General features: G+C 42.8%; 6 protein-coding genes across 6 annotated transcripts; 1 reads left to right on the top strand and 5 right to left on the bottom strand.

Moving 5' to 3' along the window:
• Window positions 1-5: 5 nt before the first annotated feature.
• Window positions 6-1412, bottom strand: EAE97_001078 (uncharacterized protein; the record flags this gene model as incomplete). Its single annotated transcript, XM_038871588.1, has 2 exons — window positions 6-1288; window positions 1343-1412. 2 exons carry the CDS (start codon window positions 1410-1412, stop codon window positions 6-8), a joined length of 1353 nt encoding a protein of 450 aa, XP_038737489.1.
• A 1522-nt stretch (window positions 1413-2934) lies between these two features.
• EAE97_001077 (uncharacterized protein) lies at window positions 2935-4123 on the top strand. The gene is made up of 2 exons (XM_038871587.1): window positions 2935-3729; window positions 3800-4123. Exons 1-2 carry the CDS (start codon window positions 3640-3642, stop codon window positions 3965-3967), a joined length of 258 nt encoding a protein of 85 aa, XP_038737488.1. The 5' UTR covers window positions 2935-3639; the 3' UTR covers window positions 3968-4123.
• Window positions 4124-6557: 2434 nt separating this feature from the next.
• On the bottom strand, window positions 6558-9248 carry EAE97_001076 (uncharacterized protein; the record flags this gene model as incomplete). Its single annotated transcript, XM_038871586.1, has 1 exon — window positions 6558-9248. One exon carries the CDS (start codon window positions 9246-9248, stop codon window positions 6558-6560), a length of 2691 nt encoding a protein of 896 aa, XP_038737487.1.
• A 3649-nt stretch (window positions 9249-12897) lies between these two features.
• Window positions 12898-16284, bottom strand: EAE97_001075 (uncharacterized protein; the record flags this gene model as incomplete). The annotated part of the gene is made up of 1 exon (XM_038871585.1): window positions 12898-16284. One exon carries the CDS (start codon window positions 16282-16284, stop codon window positions 12898-12900), a length of 3387 nt encoding a protein of 1128 aa, XP_038737486.1.
• A 1249-nt stretch (window positions 16285-17533) lies between these two features.
• Window positions 17534-20275, bottom strand: EAE97_001074 (uncharacterized protein). The gene is made up of 2 exons (XM_038871584.1): window positions 19410-20275; window positions 17534-19360 (listed from the first exon to the last, which is right to left on the bottom strand). The coding sequence occupies exons 1-2, from the start codon at window positions 20002-20004 to the stop codon at window positions 17802-17804; spliced, it is 2154 nt and encodes a 717-aa protein (XP_038737485.1). The 5' UTR covers window positions 20005-20275; the 3' UTR covers window positions 17534-17801.
• Window positions 20276-22148: 1873 nt separating this feature from the next.
• EAE97_001073 (uncharacterized protein) lies at window positions 22149-22704 on the bottom strand (the record flags this gene model as incomplete). Its single annotated transcript, XM_038871583.1, has 2 exons — window positions 22149-22507; window positions 22560-22704. 2 exons carry the CDS (start codon window positions 22702-22704, stop codon window positions 22149-22151), a joined length of 504 nt encoding a protein of 167 aa, XP_038737484.1.
• Window positions 22705-22835: the final 131 nt, after the last annotated feature.

Genomic DNA, 22835 nt, shown 5'->3' with positions numbered 1-22835 from the left:
ATGAACTAATTGCTAATTGTATTGAACCATCGCAAGAACTCTCTTTCATCTTTCTCAAACGCGTACTTGGTACTGAGATCTTCTTCTTCTGGATTATCTTCTGGATCCGAAAGCTCAGGGTCAAACACATCATGATGCTCTTGGGGCCACCCCATATCTATCTCCAGAAATGTTCTTTTCACTTTATGGCAATCACAAAAATCCTTGCTAAACCACTTATTTGCACGACCCTTTCCATGACTGCTTCTATCGATATATGCTCCGTCTGACCATAGCTGACAGATACCATCTAAGGCCTTCATCATCGGCTTCCAATGTTCCGTATTGAAGGTTGGGGGGCTAAACCCCGAAAGCCGCTCTTCTATCGTACCGCTACCCCTTAGTAGTTGAGGGTTGCGAGCAAGCTCTACCCACCAAGGGTAATAGCCAGCCGTTTCCCAATCAATAATCGCGGTGACCTTCCACTTTTGATCCGCATTGTCATTCGAGCAATAGACATTCCCATCATGCAAGTCGCCATGGGTTAGAACATATGGTCCACCCTTTGGGAAGCCTGCTTTGATCCTAGCTATGTGTTCGTCCGCCTTTTTTACCCACGCGTCTCGTTCCGTTGGATCTTGAAGCCCAGCTTTATTTCGCATCCAAAGCTTATTTAAAAGAGCTTTACGAATTGCAGGAGTTAAATTCTCCAGCCATTCTTCTTCATTTCGCCCTGTCTCCATACATGGAAATCCACAGCAACTTCCAATATAGTTATCATGAAGTTCTCCGCCATCCACTCTTCGCATGTGAGGACTAGTAAACTGGCGAATGCTCTTAATGTGTTTCAAGAGATCCATTTCAACATCTTTATACTGTTCATCGCAAAGATTGTCCCTCCACTCCCCTAGCGTTTTTCCTTTGGCTCTAGACATCATTGTAAAATTGAACTTTTCATCGCCGCCCCCAAATCTGTACATTTCCACAAGAGGTATCCCTACATTCGCATCCCGAAGAAATTTCTGTACTGTATAGTCCACCGACTTGCTATCTTTGGCAACGTTTATTTCATCTTTCAGTATCCATGGCCCTTCTGGTCCGCCAAGTTCCCATAGGGCATTATTCTGTCTAATATGTGCGATCTTTACGCGTGAAGTGTAGCCATCTCGGGCGAGATCATCATCCAATCCACAATTGTAGCAGAATATCTCACCTGGCCGACGTCGTGTGGATTTCAATTCTTTGCGTTCACTAACTACAGTGTCATGAACGAGGTGAACTAGATCTTTGGGGTCTACTCCGGGGTGATCTATAAAATAATCGATTAATACTAAGCTACTGCATGTGTGTAACATTTACTTACAGGTTGTATCAAATTCTGTCATGTGCTGAATAACCCTAGGGGGTAGTTTTTGGACCTTTTCCTCCTCCATTGTGGATATAGATGGAAATTTGTTGCTCTAGATGACTTGATATACGGCAAGTGCATCGAACTTTTGAGAGAAGAGTAGCATATGCTTCATAATTGATACTTGAGTATATAAGAAAAATGAAGACATAAGACACATTCTAGACAACAAAGGTCCCTACTCTTCTTTATTTCACAACATCAGAAAGGGAATGAAAGTCTTGTGTTTTGAACGAACCGCATTCAGATTATTCTTTATCGCCTTCAAATTCCTAGGCAGAGATTGTTCTGTGCGAACACAATGACTTTCACCTTCACCAAAAAATTGCAACCTGAAAACATGGGTAATGAAAGCCTGGCATTACAAATGATCCGCATAAAGGCGAGGCTTTATCTACATATCTGGATAGATACTGTCCTACTTCCCGTAACAAAGGCGCTTTCGTCTCATTACCGAGCTCAAAAAATTCAAAAGGCTTTGGGTGCCGGCCACAACATTGGCAAAACTTAGGGGCAGAGGCGCTTCTTCATATACATATGATAAATGCATTTCATCAATTAAAATGGGGGACTCAAGATCGAGACTAGGGTACTATGTACATTGGTTCGCTTAAGAGCTCCTTCGCGCAAATCTGAGGATGATTAACATACAACGTCGGTCTCGTATGACACAATCATCATATCAACGAAAGAAATATACAGAAAAACATAGAATTTTCGAGTTTTGCTATATGTTCAATGAAATCCAAATGTTTTTTTTAGCACGAGCTCCTGGTCATCTGAACACGCGAGTTTAGTTGTACGAGATTGCTAGAACTGAGATGATCTCAGTAAGCAGGATCAATCTATTGGAGGGTCAAGCGTATGATGCCATACCATAAATATATGCATGATCATGATTCGTGCGGTTGAAGTGTTTTTAAATCATAATACTCGATAGAAGCAATGTAGGCAAGTTTATACTATATTGTCAAACAACCGCGCAAGGTGTAGTGGTAAATTCTTGATCGATTCAATCTATCTATCAGTAGCGCATGTTGAAGGTGGATTGTATAATTTTTTTAGTAAACATCCTTCTGATTAATGATTCCATTACTGGTAATTTCATTAATTTATAATACTCGTCAAGTAAGGAAGCGTCAGGTGCTCAAGTCTGATAATTGACGGAGGACTAGATGAGTAAATAAGGTTTTCGATGGAAGCTTGATAAAGCATCAAATAATAAGACCACCGATGTTCGGAATAATTGAGACTCTCCATATGAGCATTGCCAATTAAACGGTAAAGCATTGGCATTCAAACTTTAATTTAATCTCATTAAAAATGTCGTCTTGCAAAGAAAGTCATGCACTCAATCCGGCAGCCGTGTAGTGACTGAGAAATTTCATTGGCAGGTCTCTTTCGCAGAAGCTTCGGATATTTGCAGATCAAAGCTTATGATTAGGCTAGCTTATGATAAGACGACATTTGCAAAAGGGTGTCACATTCCCCCACATTCTCGGATGCGGATGAATGATTATATGACAATCTATGCCCGATTACCGGTACTTTCATGCTACCACATCCTCCGTGGCACGTCTACAAGTCCACGCCGTTGATAAGTGGGCTAATCTCGAGAATTATATGTGTTGAAGGGTTAAGACCCTGGCTTCGATACCTTGGCGTCAATTTAAGGTTGTCAAGTCGTGCTCGCAAAGGGGAGAAAAGGCAGTGAGGCTGAATGTTTAAATCCACTGTTCAGAACTTGCCTGCCTTTGCTTCAACTCAAACTCCGAATCTGAACTCTCATGAGGTTCGGCTTGGGTGATCATCGGTCCATATCTGTGCATGATGAAAATGGATGGCTAAAGGGAATTAAACGTCGACAGGTAGGGATACCGTCAAGGTGTCATTGAGTTCTAAGGTGGAGAGGCAGGAATTCTAGTCGGCGGCTTTGTGCGGTATAACAACGGGTGATATACAAGAGTATGAATACCAGGATGGATTGTGGGCGGGTTTAGGTGAGAAGTTGTCGATGCAGGTATCTATCCCGGCTTCATACCGGCTCCATGGTGAGATTGAGATCATGCGAGAAACCCGAATAGATCGTCAACTGTGAGAAAGTTGTATGAGAAGACGACTTCTCCCAGCTAGAAGATACATTCTACATCAGCTACCTCCCCAACAACATCCAAAACATAATCTACACTTCACCAATCTTATCCAAAGTCCTTTTCACTACCGTCAAACTGGTCCGCATCTCCTCTATCGTTATGTTCTTCCTTGCGAGCGCTTTATCAGTGCAAGCATGCACATATTGTCAGTGCGAATTCTCAAATGGTGACCACTGCTGTGTCTATTCGGTAAGTCCTAGAGGGCTTTAAGCCTACATCCATGAAGGTGTAATCACCTTGTGTCTGACATCTTGAATAGGATGCTGAAATTGGCAACCTCGATTGCCCCACCTATTGCGCTAATGCTCATCGCGCAGATGGTACAGATAGTTCAACTGGACCCGGAACTGCATGCGCAGCTGGAGGAAAATACAAGTGCGCGAGTGCCTTCACAGCTTTGGACCGTACCTCATGTTACAAGCAGTAAGAGTTTCGGGGCCGACGGAGAGTTCTGAAAGATGGTTGGAGGAAGGATTCCATGCGAATCGCACTATTGGGTCTCAAAACTCTCCCCATTTGGTAGTTTTGGCAGAGTCGGATGGTCGAGAATATGGGGTAGAGAGTAGAAAACAATGAGATGCTGCGATCGAAACAATGACTTCATAATTGGTGCTTGAATAATTGCTTCACTGTGAGACACAACGCTAGATACCATGAGTGCACAACTGAAAGAGCTAGAAATTAGTAATTTCGATTCTATTACATACTTAAACTTGTGTTTCGGTCCCGGTCATGTAAGTAAAGCGGAATGAAATTGTTTCTTGCCCCTTTGGTAATTTCTGATAGAAACATCAGACACTGATCTCTCACTTGGAAAGCTGGTCGCATGGCCGTGTAGATTTTATTTGTGAAATCAGGAACACATCATGAGATTGGGAATATTGAGACAAGTGAACTTAACAAAATTAAATATGGTTGCAGATGTAAACACCTGGAGGTGAAAAACGGACCATCGATTCCCTGTATGTACGTCGTTTCCATGCTTACTGTTTGCGATAAGACCGTAATTAAGAGCAGATGGACATTCTATACATCTATAGATACGATACCGAGTAGGTAGAAGATACATAGTTAGGTGAGCATGAATATCACCACTTTGAATAATGTTGATGGAAAATACAGATGTGTAGTTTCATAATATGAGAACGACCCATACAAAGCTAGTCAGGTAATAGGAGCTTGTCACGTGTATGTGCACATATCATATCTATTCTTGATGACCATCAGCTTTTACTCTGAAATTATGTGTGTTGAGCATTGGGGCATAAGTATAACTTGAATTTATCGCAGGGTCTAGTGTCAGCTTGTATTGTTGAGTATTTTTGCGCAATTGAAGAACATTAGAATAATGCTGATTATTATCGTCTCCAGTTGAGCGATTATATTGTATCTGGCGGTTTGAGATAGTACACTACCATTTGGAAATCCAAAAACCATCAAGTGATGAATATCATAGGGTTGCGTACCGTCGACCAAGCATACAGCTTGGTATATCTTAAATCTATGATTCAAGGGTTACCTACGCTAGGTACATGGCTGGATCTCCCAGAGCCTATATATTTGTTTGCATCTATGAAGTAAGACATTCCGAAGAAGAAGTATAAAAGAGTTTCCCGATATGAAAGATGAGCTTGAGAAGAATTTCTCCGTGGTTCTTTCTTTTCTCAGTGGATGGGCTTACTTGGACTCTTATGGCAATAGCTAGCTTGTGATGCGAAGACCTGTATAGCATATATTTATCATGCGCTATGTCATAGTAAATCACCCATGCCTAGGTATTTTCATCTCAGATCTAGACTAGCCTCAACAACGAGTAAATACATTCAAGTCCCGATGAATGGCTCATGAAAGACATCCATCATCATATAGCCGATGTCACTTAATAGCCGGTTCTGGATGTGCCCAGTGTCCAGATTTTCCGAAGACGATAGAATGTTATTTGATGTACTATCTTAAGATCTTGAGAGGGAAGTCTTTTGTGATTTTGAGCGAGGCTAAACAGTCCGCCCACTAGCACATTCATGATCACTTGAGAACATTCATGTCACGAAGAATATTGTTATGTTTCTACGCACTCCTAATATGCAGTCGAGGGATGAATATTAGGACTCTTAAAGACAGTAGATCATTCCTTGACAGAATCTGATCTTGGATGACTTAGTGTAGATCTTTGCAACCAGCGACGGTGTATATATCTTGACTTTACTCCAATTTGCAGAGCAGAATGATTGATTCTCCAGGTTAAGGTATAGAATTCTGATATGCTTCGAAGCTATGGTAGAGATCTTTCACAGGGAAGAGATCAGATATCAAGTCAAATGGGACACGACTCCCAAATGATGTTATTCCTTTCAAGGATATTCCAACTATGGAGTAGAACATCTCGATATATTCTCTAGTCGCGACTGCTAGGTAGGCTAAGTTTGGTCAGTGTAAAAACTTGCACTTAGTGTCAGACTCAAATCTATCTCCACTTTCAGAAGAAATAAAATCGTGTTGCTTTTGGATAGTTAGATTATCTCATCTAGTCATGATACTACATCAACTTTAAAATTATGTGAGTCCGTTCAGACTATCTCCAAGATCATCACACTATCACTCTATTTGTAATTGGTAAGATACTCATATGTTGCAGTCTACATGATTATTCAAAATAGATAAAAAAGAATAAAATCGAACTGGAAACCAATAAATAGTTTTCCATGAATCCTTTATTTCGTCACTATTTATCTACTTCTCTTTATCCATTTTCATCCGCCAACAAATCCAGAAGAATACTGAACTCACTTTGTAGTAAAAACATTATAACATGAAAACTCTCTACTCAAACCACGCTCGAGTCTAAACTGCGCGGATATAGATGAGCGTATATCTATCTAATTATCGACCCCGTGCTCATACAAAATCTGGAGAATCCTATATCCCGTTTCCCTCCCAAAAGTGTACAAAGAAAACTAATCAATCTTAATCAATCTCCCAATCTCCCAATCATCCAGCCCTTTCGAGTCCCGATTCCCTTAGAAACGTCCGTGATCATTGAAACGCTTAGGATCAGGAAGATGACCTCGAATACCCAATGAATTACCAGGAAACTTGTTATCCGTATGCTCATTCATAATCTTCAACCACTCTTTATCGTGCTCCGCATCTGCCTTCTTCTTTTCCTCGCCCACCAACTTATCCGAAGTATCGAACTTATTACTCCAATGATATCCTCCTTTGCTATCTGGAACTAACTTTCTTGGTGCATCGCCTGCAACAGTAATTCGTGCCTTCTTGATGACTTGTTCCCTAGTAGAAGAAGAAGTCGAAGCACCAGGAGCAGCTCGCTTTATAGAGCTCGAAGCCCGAGTCGAATCGATCGCGGTAGCGACATTGGATGGTTGAGTTATCTTTCTACCTTTATCGTAGGCTGAGACAAGTCTTTCGGGTGCCTGGATGGAAGCAACTGGTTTCTTGGCGGTGACAAGCTTTCTTCTGTCGATAGTAGGCTTCTGCATGACGGGAGCTCGCATGGCTTCGGCCTCTCTAGTAGTCGTAGCAGCCACTACTCTGGTCTTCTGACGAAGTTGTTTCTTCTGCATATCGATCTCCGAAACTTGTCGAGAAATAGTGGCATTGGCTCTAGTAACAAGCTCAGTCTGTTCCTTGAACTCAGCACTGTGGCGTTCCTTATCTTCCTCGCGCGAAGTCTTTTCCTGTGCCAGTAGCTTTCTCAAATCATCGTTCGTCTTCTTCTGGTCCGCCAATTGCTTTGTTAGAATTTCATTGGCCTTTCTCTGATCCTTCAATCTCTGATATCGAGCATCGGTCTTCTTCTTGATCCGAGCTTCATTCTCGCGGCGTTGGGTAGTCTTCTCTTCCTCAAGCTTGCGACGTCTAATATCTGCTTGGTGCAATCCCTTTTGTAATGCGAGCTCTTGTGTCAATGCTTTATAGGCAGACTCCAGCTCTTGTATGGAAAGTGGGACAGCAGCCATTTCTTGAGCAACAGCACCAGAAAGAGTCTTGACCACCGGTACAGAAGCTTTGGTGACAGAAGAATCGTTCGAACCAGCTAGAGAAGGCGATAAAGCATTTAACGAAGAAGCAAAAGCAGTCGAGCTAGTTCCAGATAAAGATGAACGAGCAGAGATGATTGCTTCAGCATCCTTCAAGACTTGAACACCGGCAGGACCATATTCAAAAGAAGTGGCCTTGAAGATCGTAAAGTTATGGTTACTGCTCTGAGGAGAAGAGGAATTACCATAACCCAACATAGCATCGATTTCAGAGCTATCCGTGTTAGCAATGTTAGCGATGTTGAAGAAATCGGCATCAAATCTCTCAATATCGTTCGAGGGGGCTATATTGTGGTTTGTAATGCCAGCCCATGTGAAGAAGTCATCGACGGTATCGGTATTTTGTTGTGGAGCTGTAGCTTCAACAGCTGAATCGTTGCCCACTGTACAATTGGTGTCTGCCATGTATGAGTTGAAGTCAAAAGATTCGCAAATGTTATCGAGACCAATATTGCTGATTGATTGATCTGCAAAAGAGAGGCCGGGAAGAGAAAGCTCTGGATGTGGGAGCTGGTTCTGCGAAGGAGCGTCTGCATAAATAGATTTATATGCGTGAGACTTGTAAGCAGCTCCGGGTGCTTGGCCATAGATAGTAGCCGGAACTCCAAAGATATTGAGCGAGGTGTTGGTCGTAGCAGTGTTAGTCAACTGAAAGGTGTCAATACCAGCAGCATCAGCAATATTGAGAGAACTTGATCGTTGACGACGGCGATCAATCTTCTTGGTACGTCTAGTAGGCTTCTCAATCTGGATATTCGGCATACCAGCAGCAGCATAGTTTGCAGCAGTAAGAGGAAGATCCATGGTACCGTTGCGAGGAGTCGCAGCGAATTGGAGAGGGACATTGGATGTGCGAGGAAGACCACGAGCTTGTCGATCGAGACATCGTTGAAGGCCAATGTTACCAGCAGCTTGAACTTTAGCGAGGCCGTGAACAGAGACTGCAGATTCAAATGAAGGGTTTTCACTCAATCTTTGACGAAGGGGGTTCTTGGGGGTGACACTCTTCTTGCGAGATGGTGTATCTGGTGATGTGATAATTTCAGACTCATCTTGTGGAGCCATATTGAATTGAAGATGTGCGTATGAATCGCCAGAAGGACCAGTTTTGGATACTGGAGTAGTTGGCGATGACAAGTTAGCGGCATCATCGTTGGCAATGGGATTGAAATTGATCATGGTTTCCATAAGATCAAATGCAGACTCGGGGGCGATAGACTCAGCCTTCTGAACATATGTACGCTTGAGAACACCGGCCTTGTTGGTAGGCGTCTTTTGCGAAGCAATGGTAGGGGGACCATGCATGACACCATTGTTAAAACCAAGACTGCTTTGGTTTCTGAATTGTGCCTCGAAGTAAACAGAATTCTTGACTGTAGTGCTGGTTATCAAGAGTTGTGATATTAGCAAATGATTTGACTTACCATAGTTATCCCATTCATCTTGACCGAGAGAAGCATAATGATTTCCAGCAGCATGAGTTCTGAGCTCAGCAAGGTTCATAACACGCTCAAGAGCACGACTAGGATGTCCGAGAGGAAAGCAAAGAGCGCAGACCCATCCTTTGGTGGTTTGGACGCATTTGATATCGGCGGACTTCTTTTGGGTAGAATTCGGGGCGCTATATGTTGCTTGTGTTGGTAACATCTTGGCGTAGCTTCGAAGTAAGTTGATGAGTAACAAGAAGAATATGAGGAGATTCATAAAAATCACAGGTGTTTCGATTATACGGAACAAAGTCGTCGTGATTGATGAAATTTGCGATACAAGTTGCAGAAGTAGTTCCACGTATTTGATGTGATGGTGACAAGAATCGAGGTCGAAAATAGGATTGGTAAGTTCTTCGTTTGAGTTGAGTTATTACTTGAGATAGTGAAAGTAGGTAATTTGAAAGTTTTCTGCTGGAGATTCTTTGCACTGATAATGTTGAAGTTCTTAAGTAATTATCAAATAAGATGGAGATTAGGAGAAATCCTGTGTTGGTGCAGATGAAGGCCTATAAGCAAAACAGAACGTGCTCAGAACTGTTAGTGAAAGGAGAATGAGCTGTGTGTATATTAGTATGGCTGGTATGGCTGGTACCGTAAAACTTGATACGGTAGAAGACAAATTCTCAAGATTCGCTCTGGACGACGACAATTGATTGGAAAAACACGGCGAGAGGAAGATTGGCGAGCTGTAGGTGAAAGATGGTGATGCGAGAAATAGTAGAGTATACAGGCAAATGACAACTCAAAACACCCTAAGTTGCAACTGGTACAAACAGCTTCAACAGATTATCTGATGGTACACAGGTAATAGGGGTAAGAGGGGAATTGAAAGGTCGAAGTGTGGTTCTGAAGTTCTGAACAGATCGTGAAATAAGGAAAAAAGTACGCTCAAATGAAATTAGCTTTTCTTTCCACCAGTCTTGCTTTCGTGTTCGTAGGAATAAGAACATCGAGGAAGGAAATCGGTATTTCTAGATGTTTCTCAATTGTGCGAAGAAATTAAGCCAACAAAGATGAGTTTCATTCATTGCCTTGAATCTGCACTACCTTGATAAAAGGAGGCTGGTAAAGAAGTCACATAGATTAAATGTCGTCGCTGGTGTTTGTTCGAAGGTGAAATAGAGTGAAGTTCTTCGTTTAACCAATGGTGAAGGACTTGGTGATATTCACCACACATCTCATCTTCATTTCTTCCCAGCCCCCTTTCAAACTCACATGAGATCGATGAAGGATCATACAATGATCTTGGAGTCATGTAGGATACGATGTATGTATTACTTGGTATACTGTCTCTTTAATTTCTCTCTCTTGCGACCTGAAGATTGCTCTGGCCTCTGTCATAACGTAGCGCATCGCATCACACTATCTCCGTATTCAAATTTGAAGATCATTTTTATGAATTCCTCACAGAATCTTTTCGTCAATATAAGCTTTCAAACCCTCTCTTATTTGTCTAGTAGGCTCATCGCTAGAGACATTGACGTTCTCTAAGAGCACGTGACCAACGTCCTAGAGAAGCGAAGGGGTAACCTTGGCAAGGTTATAGATATGGGAATGAAACTCGAGGGAGAGAGGGTGCATTTCGCGCACACACACACACTCTCTCTCTCTTGATTCTTCTTATGAATGTATACTTTCCGAATATACATAACTATAGCCAATGACACCTGTCCATCGTCAAACAACCTATACCCATTATTATTTGTCATAGCATTTGAGTTTGGATCATTTTATGTGATTCCAAATCAGCCAAATTATTGATGATTGTAGACTATCCAAGTATGCCCTAAGACTCTTTCACTACTACTTACAACGAACTCATTTGATATAGTAATTTCAGGCCTAGATAGGTATAAATTTGAAGCTCCGTAGCTTCGTTCAATCTCACCAGGATTTACATCCCATACTTCATAATTTCAAAATTCAAAGGGATCAATTCACTTTTTATTATTCACTTATATTCTCATCTTTACTTGTTCGGCAGATACTATATTCACCTTCCAAGTTACTTCCCCAAAACTACCTAAGTAGCGCTTCTCACCATAATTCAAAGATCGTATTCATAGAAGACCGTAGAACTCATCTCAAATGATTGAAACTCCATCAAATTTAAGCAACAAGGCGTCTATCTACATGGATTCTGTATTCGCGCGATCATGCAGAACTTCTCGCTGTAGAATCTCCGGCTTAGATTGCTACATTTTGATGATCTAGAACACTGAACAGCGACTGTGCTGTACCGTTGGAGGTAGTGGTCCAGGGCGGCAAGTGCAGAAGTAATGTGATGCCTGGACAGCACCTGTCGATTAGAGACACCTGGGTACTTAGCAACGGGTCTTCGACTCTAGAAATGAACGCACTGCAAAAAGTGCATCTTTGGCAATTCCAAAGTTTACAAGCGGTTCATTTCCTGTCAAAAGCTGGTCAACTGTGAGAATGTTGCATGAATAGACGATACTTATGGAAGCAGATAGCGTGATATCCTCATCCTTACTTTTCCTCACTTAATATATACACAAGTCGTACCGAATTTCATATATTTTAGTTGGAGCTGTTCTCTCATTGAAACGTGTCGTCCTTGCTACCATCAACGATCATTTCCGGCACAACAGGAACGAGGTATCGATTTAGAGAATAGAGCAAATCATGTTTCCAAGGAACACAATAGTAGAGTGCAAAGATTCGATAGAAGTACCATATAGATATATATCTGCGTGCGCAAAGATATCAGCCCATTAAAATCCTATATAGAACAATATCGATTCGCACACATCTTTTCCGACCAGAAGCAACAAGATTAACGGCATCAGATACTACCATTACAAAGTATCAAGAAGCCCCTTATGCTCTGTGAAGATTCCATTGCAAAACAAGAAAGTAGCAACACTCTTCCAAAAAAGACAAGCCTTCTGGCTGTCAAAGCCATTCCCTCCATCAATCAAGCTCCCCTCTAAAGACATTACTCCCGCAACCTCCCCACCACCAATATTCAAAATACTTCAATCACCCCAAACCCTTCCCGAATACCAATCTCTTTTCACCATCCCCGAATATCTCTTCAAATCCCCACTCCTTTCAGCCTGCCCGAAATCCCTCACCCAAATTAATCTGAACTCGCATCCCCCATCCCCCATCCCCACCAAAAATAACCTTCTCCAAACCCCTATATGCCTTCCCACTTCCTCAATTCCTCTTTCTTCTCTAAACACCACCGAAATCGACCCTCCCTCTTAAATCTCTCTTTCTACAAACATCAAAAGAGAGAGAGAGAGAGAGAGAGAGAGAGGCCACACACTTCAGAAATCTTACAAAGACGCACCAATCCAAAACAGTCCAACCGCAGCAAGAAAAAGACAAAAAAAATCCATTATACTCCCATCCTTCCTGTAACACACCACTTAAGTTTTATCCTACATCATCAGCCCATACATGCACAACACAATCACACAGCAAACTACAAACAATAATATATCAAACCCCACCCTACTTACAACTTCAATCATGTAAAAAAAAAAAACTTGAAGAATAAAAAAAATTAACATTGGATATCATAACAATTAATTGTAAATAGTATTACGCCCTGCACAAGTGACAACCCCATCTCCCCAAGACAAAGACGTCCTCTCCTCCCTCTACCAATCTATTCCTATCCCTACATGTATGTTCCCGTTCCCACAAAGTATTTCTCTAAACCATCAAGCTTCCCTCCCTCGCACCAGAATAAAAATAAAAATAGAACATAATCGCTAACCGCCAAATATATGCAAGAGCGAAGCAGAGCTTATACTGACACGAAACCAAGGAGCTTAAATCGCACCACCACTTAGAACCTCCCTACCTAACAATTCCACCTCTCCACTATCCGCTGTTCTCCTCCTTTCCAAGATCCATCTTTCGCCTTTGATAGGATCATCCTCTTTCATGTAGCTAATCGACTCCGCGCTTGTTGTAGATTTATGTTGTTTGATAAATGATGGCCTTCGAACCTTTTCAACATCCCCTTCATGTTCATTCCCTGATGATACATCTTTCGCTATAGTATTCCCTCCTTCCAACTCAGGGGACGATTGATCCGTATTCAAATTCCCCACATCGCCAATCCCACTCTCCATCTCCTCATTTACAAGACCAAATGCGCTACTCTTTCTGCGACTCCAAAGTGATTGTACAAGCGGTCCTGCAGCCACAGGACTGCCACTCCCATCAACACTCTTTGGACTAGCATTTCCATTTCCATTACTACCCGAACTTTTCACACTGGCTTGGCTTCCACCCCACGCACGACTTCTCAGCTTCAACAATGCTTCCATACTCATATCCGAGCCCTTCTCATAACTCTCCGCAATCATCAACTGTGCCAAGCCCGGACTAACCATAGGAGAGCTACCGGACGGCGCGTGAAGATGTGAAATCGACATGAAAGAATTACGATTGGAGTACTCCGAGCGCTCAGTGATAGGTGTAAGGTTAGGTTCTCGGGACGCAATTCTACCGCTCTGACTTCTCATTATCCCATCCATACCCCTTGGACCAAAATATCCACCATTTACATACTCTGCAGAGCTAGCCGCAGGGTGTGAGTAAAACCCAAATTCTTGGCCATAAAACCCATCCTGGTCGTTTGCAAGCGCTTCTGCATTAGCAGCAGCGATGAATTCATCGTCCTCTAATGCATCATCATAATCAAAATCATCATCGTACGATGGGGATAGATGATCATATTGGGAAGAAGTATGACCAGAATCGGTGACCAAGCCAGGTTGATTTTCTTCGCGATCCGAGTCAATGTGAAATAAACTTTGGGTACTATCGCGTCGAAATTTGCCACTGGCAGCTGCACTGAAAGCAGCCGCTGCGAGGGATGCTTGGTATGCAGCAAGCTTATCTTGCGTCAATGATTGAGTTATCAATTGAATTGGGGCCGCATCTGAGGTTCTATTTTCAGAGAAGGATGGTTGTGGTGCTAAACCTCCAACTGGGCGATTAGCTATTGGAGACAGCGGTGATAGAGTGTCCTCTTTGGATTCCCCTATTGTATCTGCAATACCAGTCGGAACAACGTTCGGCATCTGTGCAGCCATAAATTGATCTTTTATCGGGCGTCCATATTCATCCGTATCATTGTTGTCAAATAAAGACTCATCAAAACCGCCAGCATCTCTATTCTCATCGCCTCCCGCCTCCAAACCAATCATACCATCATCAAAATACAGATCATCGTCGTCATCAAGTCCTGGGATGTAAGAGAATGACGTTGACTTGGAGCTTTGCTGTTGGGTGACATCATCCTGTGATTCATCTGGAACCTCGGTGACTATACCCAGGCCCTGAAATTTTGATTCTGTAATAGATTTCCCTCCAGGTAGCTGCTTGTCTAGGAGGTGCAAATTGCCATCTGGAGAGATTGGTGTGAAGACAGAACTAGGAGGATCCGACGTAAGACAAGGCGAGTACTTCGTCATAGCGAAGCCAATCACTTGCCCATTAGAGTCACGAGGTGTCGTCGCAGCTCCAGGAGTATACGGACTCATAGGACTAGGTACGTGTGGTTGAAAGGTAAAGCCTGCCACATTTCCATCTAGCAGACCGAGTTGCGGTTCATTCTTAACGGGAGCAGTTTGTTCCATTTCTTGCTGCTCTTCTGCTTCTTCAATCTCTTCCAAAGTACTAGTGTTGATGCCTGGTATATCTTCCTCATATCCACCATCGAATCCAGCAAATGCATCCTCTTCGTCATAATCAGCGTTGACACCCGGTATTCTCTCCTCTAATCCATCATCATCCATCATGTCATCATAATTAAAGTCATCATCCTCATCATACATTTGTTGATCGTCGTTACTGTCCAAATTGTTCTTCTTCTCCAACGCCTTCTGACGATGTCTATCTTCAAGCAGGCGTTCCTGTTCCGCAGCTCCTATCATATCAAAACTGAACCTCGAAGACGTACTCTTCATGTGTTTTGGAATATCCTTTGCCGAAACATCGGATACATTTCGTGCTCGACCACCGTTTTTCGAGGACGGACATGCTTTAGGTGGAGTTGATGCCGGGTCAATTAATATATGTTTCGTTTCAACTGGGCCAGGAGTTTCGGCTTTTGGTATTACTGGAGGGCCAGCATCCGAGGATAACCTTTGTGCACTCAACCTCTTTAGATCTCCAGCTTGCAACTCATCATTTCCTTTAGACGCCGTGCCTTGATCAACTGGCCTTTGAGTTTCTCGCGCATACAAAGGCTTAGGTGCAGTGAGATCAGATAAGTCGTTAGCTTTCCGCACATGAGGACCAGCGGCGGGATATTGTTCCTCTTCAAAATTCTCCGTGAATACTGGTGTGTGATTTCCTGCTTTATCGCTTGTCGCTGAATCCGTATAAGGACTCCTCTGGAACGACCTGGTCCCATCCGCTGTACTGACATCATTATGGGAGACATTCCGTCGTGGTCCCCTTGGCGCACTAAAGTCGTGAACAACTGTGCCTTTAATTCGAGGATCAAAATTATCATTCGAATTGAAGTTTGTCGTAAGCGATTCCGGTGTGAGTTGAGTTATAGCCTGGGAAGTTCTTCGTCGGGCTAGAAGAGCCATGGGATTCAACATCTTTAATCTTCCTTTGGATGACTGTGTGGGAGGCGCCTCGAGGGTTGGAGAAGGAATTCGAGCACCCGTAGGTCGTCTCCCAGTCGATTTGATATCTAGCTCTGGAATTATCGGCCCAAAGAACTTCTTCGTATTCGAATCGTAAATGGCATTGGATTGTGATCTAGAATGTTCTGGTCCAGCATTTCTAGTTGGCACCGATCCTGCATGTTCCGCAGATTCAGACTTTTGACTGCTCGTATATAATGGCGATTTCTGGCTGCTTCCAGGCTCCGGACCCCCCTTTTGTCCATTATTGAGTTTCGCATCCACCCAGTTCTGCCCTCTTGGATCATGGCTGTGTGTAGTGATCTTTCCATTGAAACTCAAATTCTCAAATGTATTTCCGTACCCCGCGCTCGAAACCCGCGCGACGGGAGGTAAAAATGGAGGAGAGGAAACAGGCGACGACTCATCTTCGAATCTAGCATCATGAGGTCGTGGAGGATGGCCATGGTCTGGACGTGCTGGCGGTTCAAAACTAGGCACTTCAGGAATCGGGGATGAAGGGGTCGAGGGAATGCGCCGGTGAGGTCGTAAATAAGAGAACATCTTGTCGTGGGAGCTCATACAAGAATAAGCAAGGTCGGAGAGAAGTTTTCCAGCAGATTCTCGACAACTCCTTTAGGTTCAATTAATTAACGTTTTCACGTTCATCGTTGGTCCGCATAGATGATTCAAGGCCGAGTTGTTGGATGGTCGCAGAAGATAGAGTTCCTTGAATAAAATGGATTATAATTTTAAGTATACACTGCGCAAGGCAGGTACTATAAAATGGGAAAGATTATTAGATTGAATAGGATTGGATTGGAATAAATGGCAAGGTTTCGGATTGTGATTATTTAGTTAAGTGATTTATAAATGATACATGATAAATTATAAAATGGTAGGCTTCGTGACGTATTTTTTCCAAAGTTCAATTTTTTGGAAGCTTGTTCATCCACTAACCCTGAATTTAGGTTTCAAAGACCTGCTGTGCAATCTCACACAGGATGTAGATAATCGATCAATCATGGATAGATAGACCGATACAAAGGTAGACCGATAGATAGATACATAGATACCTGGGTAAGCCAACAGATAGAGAAATAAATCAATAGATATACATACATACCTACCTATAGTTATATGTATACATAGATAGGGAGATAATTATATACGAGAAAGCTCTAGAAGCTCTAGAACCTCTAGAACTCTAGAAAGGGGAGTGATGTGCTTGCCCGAAATAAAATGAGCTTATGAAAGAAAACGATGTACCTAGATATCTACATCTAGGTACTAGGTAGGTACTAGTAATAGATACTAAAAGAAGGTAGGTACTACGTAGGCTCAGGTACATTTAGCTGGTATCTATGTACTTATTACTAGGTACCTAGGTAGGAGGTATCTCTGATGACAACCTTTTAGAACCTTAGAACCTTAGAACCTTAGAACCTTAGAACCTTAGAACCTTAGAACCTTAGAACCTTAGAACCTTAGAACCTTAGAACCTTAGAACCTTAGAACCTTAGAACCTTAGAAATGTAAGCTCTTGATAAGTTTCAACGACTCTGTGCGTAACTTATTATCCTTAATTTGCGATTACTTGCATTTACACCACGGAATAATGGATCCCTCCTCTAAAAATAGCCTAATGTGCTGGGTAGGTACTCTCTCAATGAAGTACTTATGCCGGTGTCACAATCGAATAAACGGTTTCTTAACAGCCTCTTGAAAACGGTGTTTAGTAGGTAGGTATCTAGGTATTCTACCAAACTTGTACAACACATGTATCAACACTTTAAACGTCTCAAAATCTTTAGTAAAATCATGCAACTATAGATTTCCTTGGCTGCTAAGGATAAGTACCTAAGAATAATTTGTTATACATAGATAGCTATCACATCTTGCTCAAACCCTTTCGTCCCTCTATCAAATATCCTTCGGCAGGTTATAAAGTCGTTTTCACTTCATGCCTTAATAATGACGCCAGCTATAATTTGTCTCCCCAAAACGCCTCTTTCGACAAGCCTATCGAGCTATCTCCATACCCTTCAATACCCTACCCTATCATATCAATACAAGTTGAGCTAATCCACATCCATTCCCGTGTCGCTAGCTTCTATCTCGGTTTCGTCTCCACCAATTCCCAACAAAGATTTTTCCATCGGGTCGAGACCATCTTCGTCATCATCAGATACCAAACCCAGAAGCTCCTTATCCATATCGTCAAGATCGTCATCCCCTCCTGCGTGTACGGTAACATGCCCATTCGCCTGGTGCTTTGGGTTATGAATAACTGGCTCGTCTGGCTCATCTTCGGTTTCATCACTATCGCGTGCGCGATGACCGTTGACGCCATTGCTTGTCAAGATGCGGTTGGTGCCAATAACTCCAAGATTCAAGCCCTTCTGACCATCCCAACGATCGAGTCTTCTTCCGGCACGTCGAAAAGCAGCTGCATACGATGATACTTCTTCTCCAAAATCATCCTCTTCAGCTTCGAGTTGAACTAGACCACCAAACCCACGTTCTTTGAATGGGTAAGGATTCCTGTGATAGGTGTCATCTTCACTGTCGCTGAATGGATCTGACATCGCGTTCACCCTCTGGTATGCACGAGCGAAAACGCCTTGCTGTTTACGCAACTTTCTCGCCGAGTGGTGTGCCTTTCTAATACCACGACTGAGAATATAATCGACTCGTTGGTTCCTGTTCCGCTCTACTGCGATTTGATGTGCAGTTAGGGGTCGATGTCGCCTGGAAAGAGTAGCTGGCACCTCTGGCGCTGGAGATGACCCTTCACCATTCTTTCCGCTTCGATACCTGGAGCCTGCATTAAGAACACTGTTAATACGCATGTTGCTGGAACTAAAGACTCGAGGGGGCGGGGTTGAGCGTGTGCTGTCAAGATCGGAGTCGTGTCTGGGGCGAATCTTACTAATCAAACCAGCAGGAGTTCCAACTACATCATCATAACGAGGCCGAACACGACTCATAATAGTAGATGAATTGGAACCCTCATCGAGCGGTAAGTTGAGCTTTGGCTTAGGACCACGTTTTGGAGGACCATTCTCTGCTTGGAAAGCGATTTGGTCTGCTTCAATGATACGTTTGCGTTCGCGCATTTTAGTATGGCCATACTCTAGCTCCTCTTCTGTATCAACGTTCTCCAATAATTCTTCTTCTTCTGTCATATCTTGTAGTCGTGGAACACCTTGATTTCTGACGTCGGTATCATAATCTACGCCAGACCCAAATGGGTTCTCATCTGCCCCTTCTTCCGTGAAATCCGACTCAAGATAGAACCACATCAACCATAAAAACGCCTTTGCTCTCGACTTGCTGGTGATTTGAGTGTTCATGATTAGATCATAAAATTCCCGGGTTGTAGGAAAATGCAATTCCGTAACCTTCGTAGCATGGTTAGTAAGAACGAAAATAAGGTTGACTGGGTTTGTTCGAGGAATCGGCGTTGATTTGATCTTTTCCAATGTACCAGGTTCAGGACGATCCTCAGATGCACCCTTCAGTATAGATTTGAGTCGAGGCGCATCTTGAAGCTGCTTGTAAGAATTCGGATCTTGTCGAGCTTGCAAAGATGGAATGGCATGATAGGTACGAAGTTGTGCTCGCATTTCTGGAAAGACTAAAACATTATTAATATATGCGAAAAAACGAAGAAGATAATTACTCACAATTCAAAGTGGTATTCATGCGACCAAGATTAACCAAAAGGCACACCATTGCCATGTTCTTCGCTGGCTCATGCTCGCTCAGTAATTTGTCCCTCAAGATCTTACTCGTCTTACTACTCCTAGCCATCGTATCGATATAGAGGTCTGCGAAAGTCTGTTTCGGTAGGGTATCATCGTAACCGTTTGTGAATACGGCGTTGTCGTCCTCAAAGATGAGCTTCAAAAAATCATATTGGATGTCCTTTCTCCATAGAGGCTCTCCGTCATCCTTTTTCAGATGACGAACCTTGTTATTCTGAGGTACAAGATTTCCTTGCATAGTAGATGCTTGATCTTTTGCCGATTTGTTGCGTGAGCGCGACGATGTATTGCCAGCAGGCGTGGTTAAATTATTATCTGGGACGGGGGTTCTGCGTTCCTCGTCTTCCGTCGTTATATCATGTGTTGGTTTCGTCGTTGTTGATGGAGGGTTTTGGGGAGAGTTGGTATTAGTAGTAACATTTTTTGAGGGCGAGGCTTTTGATTTTGAAGGAGTTGGTGATACATCTTCCTTGTCGGAAGCGACAGTGACGACTGGATCTTGTGAATCTGCCATTTTCCGTCGCTACTGCATGGGACCGAATAGTAAAGGAGAAGTAATCAATCAAAGTCAAAGTGAAAGCAAAAGCAAAAGCAATTGTATCGATGAGATTAATGGATGTTGGAATGGAAATCTCTTTAGATTCGATTATTATTGGGATTGATCTTCGAATTGAAATTTGGTGAATTAAAACGAAATATTGATAAAAAATGATCTTGATTGCAAATTGATAAAAGATAAAAGATAGTTGGAATTGACAGATGTTGTTTGATGGGAAATTGAAGCTTCGAACTTCTATACTTACTCGGGATTCTACATTTTGACTTATTAAGATAGTAGGTAGCTTTGCTTTCTTATTAGGTCATTAGCTGTGAATTATCAGTACTAGACGTGCTAGAGTATTGAGAGTGCGAGAATACGTAGTTTCAGGCATCTATAGTGCTTGTGGGTCACCGTATGAGCTACGATACGGATGAGCTAGCTTGCTTCTCAGTCCAGCTCCCCTTATCAAATGAAGAAAAAGGCGAACATCAAACATACATGGCTAAGTACCTAGGTATGGACAACTAATACAGAGCAACAGGACATGAATATCCATGGATATGTAGAATCTTTTCAATTAAAGCCAAGGTGTCAAGTGTATCTATCACAATCACAGACAGGATTGAATACTTGCTCCATCATATTCCATTTCAATCTAGAAATATCTTTGTCTGCATTGATCCCTACGTACCAAACGTACTATTGATATCTCGGTCTCGTCTTGGGCTACTTACTACGTAGTCCCCCTCGCTACCCACTGAAAGGAATATAACAGACCCGGCCCCGCCTAGGACACATCGCCCATACCTTACATACCTAGTGATCCTTTACGGCGGGAGCATGCAGCATCAGCTGAAACTCTGTCACGACTGCTGTACGTCTAGAATCTGCAGATGATCTGGCATTTGATCGAACTAACTACCTAGTACCTCCCCAGCATCCCATGCACTGCACCTACCACAATCTGGCGTTGGAGTACTCGTTACACGCCTTACCATTCATCATCCACTAACCGCTTCCCAAATCTGGACATAAGGTTAATGAATCCTCTCGTGAGCCAGTATCCCAGGAAAGAAGAACTACCAATCCCAAAACGTTGAAATGTTTCCTATTTCGCCACTCCGAATCTTCCTTCCACCATCTATACCCTGTCTCCGTCGTCAAAAACGCATCAATCCGCTTCCTAAGGATCGAATTCAAGGCATATCCGTTCTCCACACGAACTATACGAGAACTGCCGTGAAGCTCTCATCTCGTATGTTTTCCTATCTGGAATGCTTATCTACTTTAAAATTCAGGCTGAGTGAGATGCGCAACAGAACCTGTCATATCTGGTCGCACGACATAAGAACCTCACAAAAGCACAGCCTCGGACGTTTATTTTCCCCCACCAATCCTGGTGAAGAATGGCTTGACAGATTTCAACAACCTCACCCTCCTTTCTATCTCTCGTACTCATGGCGAACTTCCTTGTCATTGTGTGAACTTGCAAGCTATGCAGGCTGGTAGTTTTTGCCAATGATTACATTAACAATCATGATTGGCATCCATGAGACAACCATGCGGTGGCTTCGTCAGGGGTTAGCGAGTGCAGTCTTGCCAGGCGCCTATAATCTCGCAAACTTCATGTTTTTTCAAAGGCTTACGTTAAAGTTTTTGCATTGGATGAAATCTCTATAGAAGTGTAAAAGTACAAAGTGAGCTGAATTCACAAATTCAACTCTGGATATTTGAGCCACAAAAAAGTAAGCACCATAGAACATAGAAACTCTAGTATTACATGAAAACAGGCATCAATCGATTTCTGCCCGATAGAAAAAGACGAAACTTTAGATGAAATGAAAGTAGTAATAAATTGCGTAAGTATATCAGGGCAGGGTGTCGTTAAATCTATCCTCCTTTTTGTTGCTTGTCCACCGTGTGTATCGATAAAAATGAATTCTAAAATGAAAGTCGAGAATAAATGGAAATGGCCTAAAAGTATCATACAGCGTGTAAGCCAGGGTATAAGAGCAGCCTGAAAATTTGTCTCAAGGTCGTGAAATGTGATTAGGTCGTTCCGGGTCGCACGCCGCCGTTGCTTTTACCCAATGACCAGGTGAGTCATATTGATTTGATCAATAACCTGAAGTTCCGCTACCGCTGCCAGCTGCACTCCCATAATCGTAATAGGCTTGATCATCCTCATAAGAAGTCGCATCTCCTCTGTAATAGCCTTCCCCTTCATAAGCTGCGTCGGGGTTTTCATAGTAGCTTGCCTCGTCGTCTGGCCGAGACCCGTGTCTAGATGCATCCTCATGAGCTCTACCTTTCGAAACAACATGTTTCATAGAGACGGAACCCCATGGAGACCCGCCGGCATCTGCAGTGTCATAGTATACATCATTTGAGTCAGCTGTATGATAAGAATGGCCTGCGTGAGCACGATTCTCATCATCTCGGTCTTGACGCTCTTTGTCCGCCTTGGTCTTATCACCTATAAAACATTAGTAAATTGCTGAAGCCTGAGTGATACGGTGATAACTTACGGAACTTCCTCTGCGCTAACCTGTTCTGTACCCTTCTTCGCTCTTCTGGATCTGTGATACCAGACCAATCGTCTTGCTTTGGTTTTGACTTCCCAGAAGAGGAGATTTTTCCCTTGCCAGATGAAGATCGATGGGAAGAAGACATTTCGGGTTGTGTCTCAGGTATTGGCTCGAGATTTGACTCTAACTTGATGATTTGATTGTATTCAGGATCCTCAATTATAGTGCAAGGAGCTTCGGATGCTTCTTCCTGTTCGATGGAAGTTTCGATATGCT

Source organism: Botrytis byssoidea, assembly GCF_014898295.1.
Source record: "Botrytis byssoidea strain MUCL 94 chromosome Unknown BBYS_002, whole genome shotgun sequence".
Lineage (NCBI taxonomy): Eukaryota > Fungi > Ascomycota > Leotiomycetes > Helotiales > Sclerotiniaceae > Botrytis > Botrytis byssoidea.
The sequence above is the reverse complement of the archived record's forward strand: the minus strand, read 5'-3'. Positions and strand labels throughout refer to the sequence as shown.

What these genes read in the sequence shown, in the direction of transcription:
- EAE97_001077 (XM_038871587.1), top strand. Translation starts at nt 3,640, where the DNA reads ATGTTCTTCCTTGCGAGCGCTTTATCAGTGCAAGCATGCACATATTGT. An exon ending in ACCACTGCTGTGTCTATTCG is followed by an intron (nt 3,730 to 3,799) that starts GTAAGTCCTAGA and finishes CATCTTGAATAG; the next exon opens with GATGCTGAAATTGGCAACCT.
- EAE97_001074 (XM_038871584.1), bottom strand. Translation starts at nt 20,004, where the DNA reads ATGGCAGATTCACAAGATCCAGTCGTCACTGTCGCTTCCGACAAGGAA. An exon ending in CATGAATACCACTTTGAATT is followed by an intron (nt 19,361 to 19,409) that starts GTGAGTAATTAT and finishes ATAATGTTTTAG; the next exon opens with TCTTTCCAGAAATGCGAGCA.